This window comes from Salvia hispanica, chromosome 1 (genome assembly GCF_029641045.1).
Source record: "Salvia hispanica isolate PSC_SH4W2 chromosome 1, Shi_PSC_v1, whole genome shotgun sequence".
Lineage (NCBI taxonomy): Eukaryota > Viridiplantae > Streptophyta > Magnoliopsida > Lamiales > Lamiaceae > Salvia > Salvia hispanica.
Genome location: NC_142692.1, coordinates 48,939,281 through 48,953,901, shown reverse-complemented (window position 1 = coordinate 48,953,901; position 14,621 = coordinate 48,939,281). Strand labels below are relative to the sequence as shown.

The 14,621-nt window shown below is 41.0% G+C and overlaps 1 protein-coding gene and 1 pseudogene across 1 annotated transcript; one reads left to right on the top strand and one right to left on the bottom strand.

Annotated features, from left to right (window-relative positions):
• Positions 1-217: 217 nt before the first annotated feature.
• LOC148934041 (uncharacterized) lies at positions 218-1,731 on the top strand (annotated as a pseudogene).
• Positions 1,732-6,086: 4,355 nt separating this feature from the next.
• On the bottom strand, positions 6,087-11,457 carry LOC148934040 (phenylalanine N-monooxygenase-like). Its single transcript, XM_089063260.1, has 5 exons — positions 11,438-11,457; positions 8,594-8,661; positions 7,825-8,084; positions 6,832-7,479; positions 6,087-6,728 (listed from the first exon to the last, which is right to left on the bottom strand). Exons 1-5 carry the CDS (start codon positions 11,455-11,457, stop codon positions 6,087-6,089), a joined length of 1,638 nt encoding a protein of 545 aa, XP_088919386.1.
• Between the last annotated feature and the right edge of the window lie 3,164 nt (positions 11,458-14,621).

The following is a 14,621-nucleotide window of genomic DNA, read 5'->3' as shown; positions in this document are numbered from 1 at the left end:
CAATGGCGCCCTTCCCCGACGGACTTCCCTGAAGCCTATCCGAAGGGCGACAAGAAGTCCGCCATTGGAGATGCTCTAAAGATATTTGTAATACCTATTAAATGGGTGATAGACAATTAATACAATACATCATCAATCAATAAACACAAACATCTGTTCTCTGCAAACTATCTTCCTATTCCAACAACAATGAAATACCCCAACCTATCCCATTCCAATTGACCCTCCGAAACCAAAACATGACCTTTATCGAATCGATACCTCACCAATCGTGATTAGTATCAAGCTAAACGGCGACAGCTATCCCATGTGGTCCGTACTGATAAAGGCGGCAATCAGCGGGAGGGGGATGATTTCTCACATAACTGGAGTCTCATCCCCTCCGGCAAAGACCAAACCTGCCTTCGCACAGTGGCAGCAAACGGACCATTGCGTATTCACATGGCTCGTTTCAAACCTGGAAATGAAATTAGTTAGTCGAGTCACCCAATATCCAACGACAAAAGAGATTTGGGATAGTCTCGAAATAACATATGCAAGCGGGAGCAACAAAATACAAGTGTATGATCTATACACTGGAGCAATCCATCTCAAGCAAAAAAAGGAGTCTCTGAAAGACATATGGAATTCCCTACAAACCTACACGACCTATGGGTGTCCATTGATCAACGATAGCCAAATCCGATGCTATATCCAGAAGATATAAGAATCTACAATAAATGACATAAGAATATAGGTTATATCAACTGCTGTCAGCCTTGAGTGACAAATATGAAAGTATCAAGAAGGAGATCCTCAGATTAGAACCACTACCCCCTGTAGATATGGCCTACGCAACACATCGGAGGGAGGATGTTCGGTCCAACATTCTGAAACAAGGGGAGATTGGTCCCGCACAAGGAATCAGAGCCGGAGCCATGGCAGAACTCCAGTGGCCGAAACCCCTCTCAATGAAACACCAGTGGGGCGGCAACTGGACCAAGAGAACGGAGGAAGATCGATCGAAACTTTTCTGCACAAATTGTGTAAAGAAAAAGCACACCCGAGACACATGCTTTGAGCTCCACGGGTACCTGGAATGGTGGGAGGAGCGGAGGGCGACGAAACAAAACCAGCCATCCTCCAAAGGAAGGGCAGCCGCCGCGGTGGCCGTGTGCGAAGGAGGAGCAGCCACCACCGCCGGGAGCAACCCAGGGGTCGCTTCGAACCGAGGCAGCGGAGGCCAGCAGGGACCGATGGAAGAAGTGGTGCTCGGAGTTGCATCAGTCGCGAGGAGGGGAATAGCAGAAACGAAAGAGGCGGCAGGTGAAGGTAACTTAGTGTTTGGGGATTTATCCTCAAACCCTCATAACTTTGAAGATGACCCTATCATTTATCCGAAAAATGACCCTCCTGATTTATTTATATTGCAAACCGACTCTCAGACTTCGATATGGACTAATATCCAGCCCCTTAAGACCGATAAATGTCAAAATGATACCCAGGAAACTAGAAATATCGTTTTTTCCCTGATACTTTGCAAAAACAGATTTCAAGCTCTCGAAAATATGCCCAAATCCTATGCTTTGTCTGTCATCTGATCCGAAACTTGATAAATGGATTTTTGACCGTGGAGCCACTGATACTATAACCTATGATAAATCTGATATGTCTAACATGCAAAGGCTCAAAGAGTCATATCCAAACTGCAATTGGGGAATTATTAGCTGTGGAAGGAGCAAGAACTATTAAAATATCACCCACTCTAAACTTGTCTAACTGTCTTAATGTTCCCTCAATGTCACATAAATTGTTCTCTATTAGTCACGTCACTAAAGAGTTGAACTGTACACTTCTAATGCAACCCAACTTTTGCCTTTTACAGGATATCAGGACAAGAAAAATTATTGGACGTGGCACTGAGCGGGACAGACTGTATTACGTGGATGAGATAGCTGAAACCGGGACTGCATTGTTGACATATAAGGCTGATGACAGAGATGCATGGCTTTGGAAATTGGCGTTTGAGTCATCGTTCTACTGGTTATCTAAAATTACTCTTTCCTAAATTCAGTAAAGATATGTACTGTGAGAAATGTGTTTTGGCCAAAAGTCATAGGCAAACTTATAAGTCAAATAATACTCAGGTTGATTCTCTTTTTTCTCTCGTTCATTCTAATGTATGGGGTCCTTCACCTGTTTTAGGGGGTAAGGTTTTAAATATTTTCTTCTTTTTGTGGATGATTGTACCCGTATGACATGGGTATATTTTATGAAACAAAAAATAAAGTTTTTAAGCATTTTACCCATTTTTGTTCTCTCGTACAAACCCAATTTTAGAAAAACATACAAATACTTCGTTCTGACAAAGGGGGGGGGGGGGATTTGTGAACTCTAGAATGAAACATTTTTGTCTCGATAAAGGCTTGATCCACCAAACTACCTGTCCATATACCCCAGAAAAAAACGGTATGTCCGAAAGAAAAAATAGAACTCTCTTAGAAACAGCAGTGACATGCTAATTGAGTGCAACACCCCGAGAAAATTCTGGCCTGAAGCAATTGTCGTGTCAGTTTATCTTTCCAATAGGTTGTCGTCAAGTACTCTAGACCTCAAAACACCAATGGAAGTCCTCTCCACTCTTGCAAAAATTCGCTTGCCTTTAACCCTTCATCCTCGGGTGTTCGGTTGTTATGTCTTCGTTAACATTTCGAAACATGAAAGAACTAAACTTTCTCTGTGTGCCATAAAATTTGATTTCGTGGGCTATGAGGTCAACCAAAAAGGGTATAGATACTTTGAACCCACATCAAATCGCATGTACACCATATTTCCTAGAAACCAAGTACCTCTTTCACCACTTTAGCGGTTAGGGGGAGCATAGCAATGATGATCCGCTAAGACGGTTACCAATACCAATGAGTGTGGACCAAGCAGAGGAAACCAAGGAGACCGAAGAGATTGATAAAGGCACCAAGCATGTTCCAGTAATACAGTCTCCACCGCCAAGTGACACCGTTCCAAAATCTTCCCTACTGATATCCACTGTAAGTCCCTCTGAGCCTGAGTTAAAGAAACAAGAAGAACCTGAAATCTGTGACCTACTAGAGGAACACATGAGCGAAGGGGTTGGGGGATACAAACTTCCTCCAAGACCAAACAAAGGAGTACCACTAAAGAGATACATCCCCGATCTCATAAAGAGAAAGGCGAAATACTCGATTGTTGCCAGGAGCCAACTCTTAGAAATGGCTCATGCATTTGAAGCTGCATTATACAAGGAAGAGGAGATTCTGTGTACTGTGGAAGAATCTTGGAGACATGAGCATTGGCGGGAAGCAATGTTGAAAGAATTGGGAGCACTGGAGAGGAATGGAACTTGGGAGAAGTGCATGATACCAGATGGAAAGAAAGCAGTTGGATGCAAGTGGTTGGATGCAAGTGGTTGTTCAGTATCAAACGGTTCCATTGAAAGATACCAGGCACGGCTGGTAGCTAAAGGATACACACAGACCTATGGGGTGGATTATGATGAAACGTTCTCGCCAGTAGCAAAAATTAACACTATTCGAGTCTGTTGCGGCAAATAGAGACTGGCCACTACACTAGTTTTATGTTACAAATGCCTTCATGCATGGAGAACTGAGAAGAGAGGTATACATGGAAGCCCCTCCAGGTTTCTCAGATGGATTCGGAAGAAAAGAAGGATGCCGACTGAAGAAAACCTTATATAGACTCAAACAATTTCCTCGAGTATGGTTCGGGAGGTTTTCCGAAGCTATCGGAAAGTGTGTATTCAAACAGAACCATCCACACAAAAAACTTTTTTTTTGAAGAAGAGAGATGGTCAGATCATATGCTTGATCATCTATGTAGATGATATGATCATTACGGGAGATGATATTGAAGAGATCGAGAGACTTAAAGGAAACTTATCCCAAGAGTTTGAGATGAAAAACTTAGGAGACCTGAAATACTTTCTAGGAATCGAAGTACTTAGGTCAGAAGGGGGGATCTTCCTGAGACAAAAGAAGTACATCCTGGACATTCTGGCTGAAATGGGGTTACTAGACTGAAAACCGTCTGATGCACCAATCCTAGTGAATCATGGGCTGCGGATCACAGAAGGAGCGGAGTTAGCAAATCAAGGTAAATATCAACGCCTAGTTGGGAAACTGATATTGCCTACACAGTAGGGATTGTGAGTCAGTTTATGCACTGACCACAAACGGATCATTACGAGGCCACCTTGAGGATCATAAGATACCTGAAAGGGACAGTCGGACATGGTGTACTTTTCAAGAAGAACGACCTTCGAGGGATCTATGGGTATACTGATGCAGATTGGGCAAGCAATCCGATTGATCGAAAGTCAACGGCAGACTATTTTAACTTTGTTGAAGGAAACTTGTTCACTTGGAGAAGTAAGAAACAAAAATGTAGTCGCACTGTCAAGTGCTGAAGCAGAGTTCATAGGAATCAAGAGTGGGCTAATGGAGGTGACTGATGGGTGAAATTGGAATCACTCAACAAAAGAGCCAACTCTTCTGCGACAATAAAGCAGCGATCAACATATCACAAAATCCACTGCAGCATGATAGGACCAAGCACGTTGAATTTTACAGACACTTCATCAAAAGAACATTGAAAAGGGGGTTGTGGAACTACCATTTGTCCGATCAGAAGATCAGTTGGAAGACATTCTCACCAAGGCAGTGAATGCAAGGAGCTTTACATGTGCATTGTGCAAGTTAAGTTTTGGGGATCCCACCACTCAACTTGAGGGGGAGTAATAGAAAAGGAGATATTATGGAGATCAATCAGGAATCGATCACGATTATACTCTAGAAATAGATTGATACTAATCAGAGTATATTGATCCTATACCTTGTAGAGATATTTGTAATACCTATTTAAAGGGGTGATAGACAACATAATACATCATCAAGCAATAAACACAAACATCTATTCTCTTCAAACTATCTTCCTATCATGCCTAATACACCATTCAAGAGGGTGTGTGTATGTACTGTGTGTGTGAATATGTGTGTGTAGTGTGTGTAAGAATGCCTGCATTGTGTTGTGTAATTTAATAAATATTTAGAATTCCACTCCTTTTCGTATGGAATTCAAATTGTGTAATTGGAATTCAATTCCAAATCCAAAAATTTTTATGATACCAAACACTAGATTTGGAATTGAAGGTTCCAATTCCAATTTCACACCTCCAATTTCATATACCAAATACAACCTAAAAATATTCATACTTTTCAAGTAAGGAGAGAGTAAGTAATTAATCTCCCGATTAATTCATTTATGAGAAATTAAACCTCTCGATTTAATTAGTCTCAGAGTGATTGAATCTCTCGATTCAAGAAGAGTAAAGAAAGTCTAATATTGGAATTTAATCAAGATCGTTGATAAAGTAATATCTGATTAAATTATAAATTATTTGATAAATTAAATTTCTTATTTAATTAGAATGAACGAACTAAAGCCGGACGAATTATAGGATACATATTCATAGAAGAATAGTTGCATATCACTTGATTATGGAATATTCATTGAGCTAAATAGTGTGTTATCTTTTTTTAAAAAAAAGGGTTATCGCTAGGAAACAAACTTAAGGTGGAGTTGTAAGTACTAGGGATGGAAGCATCTAGATCTGCTTTATATCTGTAACATTAACTATGTATACGGAGTATAAATTATTGAAAATTTCAAGTTGTTATTAAAAACTCGTAACTTCACTTACTTTCAAAGTCAATTTTATCGAAATTAAATGTTACTAACAAATAACTTACTGTTATTAATACTCCACTCAGGAAGTCAAAATTTGTAAGGCCGGGAGTAATGGAAAACTACTTCACAAGTGCCTTCATTAGCAACTATATATCCAACTTCAGTTTTGAAGGGAGTGAAATTAATTATAAGTTGCTTCTTGATAACCAATAAACTAATTTCGATCGCATTACATACATCCTCAACTTACATCATTCTTCTGACTGTAATGACTGAAAAGAAAGCATCTTATTAACTACGTCTTTCTTTCATGATTACAATGATACAATACAATATAATACTACAATTTAACAAAAAATACAATATTAGTTTTGCATAGGTTGAAAATATATTTGTGGGTCCAATCGAGGAGTAGCGTGAGCAATCAAGGGCTTAGCTAACGCACCGTCGTCTCTAGACTCGGCCAAGTCAATGTTGTTCACACCGAGAGATGGCCTCCAGCTGAAACCCTGAATGAGTCTAGCAAGAAGTATAGTGCTCATGGTACAGCCAAGCACGATGCCGGGGCATCCGCGCCTTCCGGTACTGAATGACAAAATGCGCAAGTCATGATCAGCAAGCACGACTTGTGTTTGTTCATCAAGAATGTGCCGCTCGGGCTTGAACTTGAGAGGCTCATCCCAGATCCTAGGGTTCCGCCCTAGGCCAGGACGACTTAGGATCACATAGCTCTTCTCTGGGATCGTGTATCCACCCACAACAGTATCTTTGGTCGAAATGTGAGGGACATTAAATAGTGCTAACGGATGTAGCCTGAATGACTCTTTCAAACAAGCCTGGACATAATTTAGTTTAGGTATGTCCGATTCTTGGACTAGCCTATTCTTACCTATAACACTGTCCAATTCTTCACATGCCTTAGCAAGTAGGTCTAGTTGATTGATCATCTCTGCCAAAGCCCACTCAGCTGCATTTGATGGATTATCAACCGTTGCAATCATTATTTCCTGCAAAACCAACATAAATCAAATTATATATACTCTTTATGAATTTTGGAGTCCAGTCACAGACTCCACAACAAACTAAATAGCTAGAGACTCAAATACTTACGAAAATGAGTGCTTTGATCTCTCGAATGGACAAAAGGGGTTCATTTTCTTGGTTCTTGATGTTAATAAGAATATCAAGAATATCATCTTCTTCACTGTTATGCCCTAGATTCCACATCTTCACTCTCTTATCGATTGCTGGATCTTGGAATTTTCTTACATTCTTAAGGGCATTCTTCACAATCCTTTTGTGTCCATCCAAATCCAAAAACTCCAACCACGGTACAAAATCAGCTACCCCGAATGCATAGAGACAAGAAAGAATCGCGAACAATCCATCCACGTTTTCTCTTTCTTCAATTCCCGGGCCCCCATCATCCATTCCCGACCCAAAAAACCTCTCACCAAACACCATTCTCCTGCTTATGTTGCCGCAGTAATGCTGGGTTGTTTCTCTCAAGTTCACCACCCCATTTATGTCCGGATTCATCCACTGGTTGTAGACAAATCTCACGAGGTGGTCGGCCTCGTCGCATCTCTTTGTGTAGAGCCGCTTGAACACACTCGCGGTGAGCACCTCAGACGCCGTCACCCTCCTCATTTTCTTCCACTGATCGCCGGAGGGCGAGAGGATCAGCCCCCGGTACCCGTCAGTGGCAAGGCGGGCCACGAGGTTGTCAGGTCGGGATGCGAAGATGGGTCGTGCTTTGTTAAAACTCACTATATCTTATCCCACATAGACTTGGTAACAATCCTAGCTCACCTATATAAGTGTCCTCCCCCTTATGATGCCTTTTAAGGGGTGAGTGGCTCATTTCTAATATGGTATCAGAGCAGGGCCCAAGTCGATGATGGTTTATCTCTTTATCTCTTCTCCTGCCTACCCACGTGATGGAAGTCCGATGTGTCATTCTGGCCCACACGTAAGGGGACGTGTTAAATTCTCCAAATCATTGTCCCACATCGCCTTGGTGATGATCCTAGCTTCTCTATATAATTGTGGATAACCCTCCCCTTATGAGGCCTTTTAAGGGGTGAGTGGCCCATTTCTAATATGCTTCTTCAAGAACTCTCTAGAGAGTTTCGGAGAAGTGACGGAAATGGCGTGGACCCCGCCGAGTTTGATGCAACCGATCTCTGTGTTGAGTTGTTGCATGAGATTGAGTATCCATTGGGACACAGGCTTGTTTGTCAGCATTTGCGGGAGGCTGCCGACGAAAGGGAAGGCCATCGGACCCGGCGGAAGTGGCGGCGTAGTGGACCTTTTCTTGATGGAGATGAGTTTGAAGATGATTAGGGAAAGTAAGCATAATGCTAGGATTTCAAGTTTAGAGATTGTTTCCATTTTCACGTTTTGTTTGAAAAGGTTTAGATATGTTGATAAGTTATCTTGTAATACCCGCATCTTTATTTTCTTTCCTTTCGTTTTGTTTTAGATCGAACTAAGGATGTGAAGTTCCCCGTTCATGAAGAATTAATGAAACTCGGGTTTTGCGGTGAAATTTAAAACTTTTTAGTTACAAGTAAAAGCTAAGTAATCAATTGAACTAAGCAATTGGAATTTACATTGTAAAATATCACGAATTTTCGAAAACAATTAACGAGCAACTAACGTTCAAATGCTTCAATACATAGAACAAAATTAACTATTGAACAACGAAAATATATATATATATATATATGTTACATGGAGCAAGTCCTCAAATAAAGGAGACAAGAAAAAGGAAAGGATAAAATGTGCATTAATCGAATAGAATCGGTCTCTCCTCCCGGGCCGATAGTCGCGGCCCGTTTTCCGGTCAGCCGTGGGCCGAGGTATCAACTGTTCCAGACAGCCAGCAGCTTGGCAACCAAGCTTGTCTCGACCTGCAAGGTAGAAGTCAGTTCTTGTCTACTAAGGAACAAAAGAAAACAAAGAAAAAAAAGAGGAGGGGACTCTTACCTTAGGGATGGAGACAACCTTCTTTAGTTATAGATGACCCAAAGAATCACCATAAGAGGAAAGTCAGCCCTGCAACACCCTTGGCACAACAGCCACCTGCTCACTGCACAATCAAACGATTCAAATTGCTAGCCAAGTACTAGGTGCCCATATAAAATGCCAAATTGCAGCCAAGAAGGAGGGGCAATGGGATCATTAAAGTGGGATTTTCTGCAGCATAACAACAAGTGATACAACAGCCCCATTTAATTCCCCATAGTACACCACAATTAGCCTATAAATTTCCTCCACAACACATTCAACTTCCTTTCACACACACTTCAAAATCTCAACATAAACCGAGAGTAGAGGGTGGAACAAGTGGAGAAAAGCATCAAAGACAGCCTCTCCTTCGATTTTCCAGAGGTAATACACCTCCATCTTCCTTCCCCAATAGCTTTACATATCATCATATAGAGGCACCACAACTTAGGAAGCACAATCAAAATAACACAAGCACACTCTCTGCCCTTGTTTAGAACATCATGCTAGCTCAAGGATGTAGAATTTGCTAGAGAAATCTCACAGCAGTAGTAGCCTTGAAGAGCTTTAACTCATAAATGGAACAAGAGCACAATAGGCTGCCCTCATGCTAAATTTCAGTAGCAAACTATAAACGTTTCAAAATCAACACTTTAGCCCAAAAATCAAGCTCATTCCAGTGAGCAAATTCTTATCTCAGAAATCACAACCTCAAATCACAACAATCAAACGTCTCCAACATAGCTACTGCCCAAATTCTTGAACAAAGTACTAATAAACAAAAGGGGTGAAAGGACTTAGCTTTTACGACTTGCACTTGGGTTGCCCGATCGGGACGGTAACGGAGGATTGCAAGGCGGCACTACTCGCTGAAACTGGAGGCGAGGGCAGCCGCGGGAACATCCACGGCGAGCCTAAGCTCCTGAGGTGAAGAGGGCAGCGGCGAATCGCCGGAGAAGACGAGGAAGGAGGCGGAGATGGGCTGAGCGGCGCCGAACAACGCGGCGGGCGGCAGCCCTGCTCGTCGGGCAGCCGAGGATGAGAGCGGCCGCGAAGCGGCGGTGACGGATGGCGGCGTTGGCGACGGGCGAGGCGGCGTTACCGCCGAGAGAGAAGAGGGAGAAGAGATTAGGGTTGGATGTGTTTTGATTTGGGGATGGTTGTTCTAAGAAGAGAGTGAGACCGAGGATGGTGAGGGAGAAGCATCAAGTCCCCGGCGGCGCAAGGGAGGCGCCGACCGGAGCAGCTAGCGGCGGAAGGCGAGGAGGCGCCGCCGAGCTCTCTCTCCGTTTAGGGTTTCGAATTAGGGAATTAGGAATGAGGGAGGGCCGATTGTTTTTGTGGAGTAATTGGGGCTTCTCCTTTGTTTTCTTTTTCCAATTGGGCCTCTCTTTACTTTTGTTTTGGGCCTCAATTTAATCAATAAGATGGGTTAGTGGTGCAAGTTTTAATTTGGGCCACTAATTAAATTAAAGAAGGAACCTAATTAAATCATGGGCTTTTCAATGTTATGGATTTAATAATTAATAGTCCGCTAATTAATCCCACGAGGATAAGTCTAATTTTTCCGGAAGGTAGCAAGAGTGCTCAAATGTTTAATTTTAAGAAATTTTGATACGCTAACGATGAATAGACCTCGAGTCTATTTTAGTACTTGAATAAAATATATAGGAGGTAACGCTCTTTCGTTAAACGAATAATTGGTAGACCTCCACACCTAACTAAATCGCAAGATTTATTTAGTGCTCAAGGACTTCTTATGAATTAGGAAAAAAAAAAGAATAAAATGATCACGCACTTAGGATGCATTCATGTCTAAGCTTAATGGATATCTCAAAATCTAATTAAGTATCTTTTTATTTCCTAAAGGGACGTCTTCGAACGTCATCTAAGACCAAGTTAAGGAAATTTCGGAAGGAGCTTTAGCTTTTGAGGTGGGCATTCTTTTAAAACGTGTTTTAGTATGAAAATGTGATTCTTTGCTCAAGTATGTTGTCATGCCATGTTTTGTTTTATGATTACCTATCTGCTTGGCTATGCCAATTCAAGTTAAATCGAATTCGGGTCCCAGTAGGGCCGCAAACCCTACTCGGACTAGTGTACACATAAGGGGACCGTGAGCTAACAAAAGGGGTTGGCCGGTCCAGTGACCGTCGTGGAATGTGGCCACATTCCCGGTTCACATCAGTTTCAGATATGGTATATCTATGTTATGTGATTGCGCAATCAAATCTTTACTCAAGGAAAAGTATTTTAGTGACTCGGGTCTTTTAAGTAAAACCCCGTGATCACTCAACTGTGGCATTGACAATTAAAAGATAAAACCATTTTTGGCAATGTGCCCACTGAGTATATCAAATACTCAGCCCTGCATGTTATTTTTCAAATGTGCAGGTTGAACGTGGACGAGCAGGCGAAGGTGTTGGGACAAGCATATTAAATAAGTAGTTAGGTAGCCCAAAGTAGCATGTCTTCATACGTGCTATTTTGTCTTGGACTCTTCCGCTGCAAAACCTAGAATTATGTACTAGCAAGCTCTGAACTTAGTCTTGATACTCTGAACACGTTTTGATCATGTACCCATATGCCTTTGATACTGTTGATTTAAGTGATTTCATCCTTTCTATGTTGTCCCTTGATTATTGAGAATTGTTTAGTCGCGAAATAGCCACGCTCACTAGCACTAGGGAGTTGTGGTCGTGACATATCTACTTGGATATGCATGTGAGGACACTACTTATTATAAAATTAATAATTAATGAGCATGAGCACATTACATAACCTTAAAAAAATAATTATAACACTAACTCATTATTTTACATACCATTAAAAACACGAGGACATTAATTCTTAAATGTAGTAAGTATTACTCATGTAATGAATCCTAGGTAGTAACAAGGCTCTTGTTTCATAATTAATGAGTAAGACATGAAAATGGCGTGTTTTATAAATTTGGTCTGTTTATTACTCCATATATATTTATTTTAAAATAATAGTGCAACTTGCTATGCATTTATCTACTGTACATAATGAAAAGAATTGGAACTTTATTAGTAGTACAAGTAAGGAATGATTGCAACCCTGTTGGTGTGGAACAAATGAAAGAAGCCATCACTAAAAGCAAGACCTATTCTTGCATGGTTTGATAAGAAACACAAGTTAGGACACACAATTTAGAACCAAGCAATGAGCTGGTTTTATCCGAATTCAGCAAAATCTGGACCGGCAAATTAAAAAACCAATGATCGGAAATAGCATTGCAAACACAAGCTAGGGGAGGGAGAGAAAACTCACATATTGTCCTAAGAGTCGTTGACCTGATGAATGATCTGTGATCTGAATTTTCCATTTGAATTTAAATTAATTGGGGATTTGAAGCCTAGTGTTCTTCGACATTACACTACAAGTAGTTTATACGTACTTAATTCAGAGCCTAAATAAACCACGTATATTTTCTACACAAATGTCACAAACTACTAGAATGATTTGCTTAAACCTCAAATTTTTGATTTTGCATTAAAATATGTTGGGTTTACAACTTTTTGCCCCAAATCATAACGTATGTTGTCATTTTTTACAAGTATTTGAGCACAAAGCGATATTGTTTTAGTATTATTTGATATTGTAAACTCATCATATATTTAATACAAAGTCGATAATTTTAGGTTCAATTAAATAGTTCTAATTTATGGTGTTCGGTTTCCTAGATAAAATAGTATCACGATAGAATCTAAAATTAAGTTGTGAAATTATTTAGTAGAAGGGGTTGAATATGACTAATTAGCACATGACTATTCATCTGGCATTAAGTCATGATATTTAATTTCATGAACCAAACATAATAAATATTTAATCATGGGATATAGTCTTGCAAACTAACACAAAAAAAAAAACTTATCTTTTAGGGCCACAAAATTTGAGACGCAATTACTAATGTTTGGAAATTTTTAAGAGCATCTGCAACGCGGCGCCCTATCATCCGCCACAACAACATTTTATCCTCCTACCCATCCACCTGCAGTGGGACGCCCTATAGCTGCCCTATACTCCGCCATTTAACATTTTATTTATCTTTTGTATTTATTTATTTTTATATTAGTATTTGAATACATAATAAAATTTTAACACAACAAAATTTTTAAAAACACGTCATTTTATTGAAAGTTGAAAGGGCACAATACAAAATACTTCAAAAAAATACTCCCTCCTTCCCCCATAATTCGTCACCATTTGACTTGGCATGGATTTTATGAAATGTAACAGGAAATGGGTTGAAAAAGTTATTGGCATGTGGAGCCTATTTTTGTATATTAGTTTTATAATAATATGTGAGTGTGAATGAGTTAGTGAAATATGAGGTCCACTACCAAAAATGGTAAAAGTGAAAGGTGACAAACTTTAGGGACGGACGAAAATGGAAATAAGTGACAAATTTTCAGGGACGGAGGGAGTACAATTTCCACGTCGGTTACGTGCCTAAATTTCTTCAACCATGTCGGACATGAGCTGGTCATGGTCTTGTTGGTTGCGCATGGAGGCTTGTGCCGCTAGAACCTCATTGTAGGTCCGGATGATTTATTTGGGCTGAGCCCAACTTACTTATTGGAACTTACCTGATGTTGCGACGTGTCCCCTCTCCCGGATCCGGATCCTGCTTCTACACCGTTGGATGTAGGGATGTGTTTGTTATTTGAGAGACGACTCTTTGAGTCTCATTCACTCTCTAATCTCTCTCTACACTCAATTCAATGTATTCTCTCTCCTTTCTCTCTTCTTCTCAGATGAGTCTCCGGCCATCTCTTTGTGATCTCTCGTGGTTCTCTGAGTGAAGGATCTTTTGTGAGTGCTTGAGAAGACAATCTCTTCGATTTCTTGTGTGCTGGAGAAGTACTAGGGTTTGTGGGACTTGAAGTTCTGTTCTGAGATTGTGATCGGTGGAACCTGATCTGGTGTGAGGGGGACTTGTGGTGAAGGCATCAGTGGTGTGAGGGTGAACTCTAGCCGATCCAGTTGTGCTCCCTTGGATCTTGTTATGGTAGAATAGATCAGTGTGGTTGTGGCGGGTTCTGAGCCAAGATTCTTCGATCTATTTTCGTGTTCTTTGTTCTTAGGTAGTAATTTCTGTTTAGATCCGAGAGGATCCTTCTTGTTATTACTAACTGGTGTATTAAGTGTGCAGATTATGGAGCTAGCAAGGATACTAGCTTAGATCCATACAAGATCTTGTAATAGCTAGGGTTTATGATTCTTGTGCTTAATCTGTAATACTTGGTTCTATTGTAATATCAGTCGCGTGGGTGAGAGTTTGGCTGAGCTTTCTTGTACAAGAACAAAGAGGTCTCTGTAATTAGTGAATCTAGACTAATCTGATCCCTACAGTGGTATCATAGCCCTGGTTCAGGGGCTGGGCCTGTGTGGCTCGGAGTTCGGTGGTTGCGCTTGCAAGTTCTCCGATGTATATGTGTAGTCTCGATCAAGACCTGCGGTGACCTGGTGACCTGTAACATGAAGCACAGACATGTGGTCTTGGTCTGGTGGTCTTGGTTTGAGGTGAGGATTGTGTAGAGCAAACCATATCTCGCATCGGAGAATGAACAAGAGTTGCTAGCATATGTAAAGGGCTACCCCAACTCCATTAGTATGAGGCCTTTTGAGGAGTATCCCAAGAGCAAAACTATGAGGGTTCTGGATTCACCGGTTCTTACTTCGACTCGAATCTCCTCAAACTTCGCATCCATCCGTTGTGCTGCAACGATCCTCGTCCTTAGATTAGGCTTTACTACTAAAGCGGCGATTCGGTCCTTCACGGTTTTGGGTGCCCTTACTACTTCTATTCGCAACTTACTCAACTCTCGTACCAAACTTTCCTCATCTGTCAGAAAAGTAGC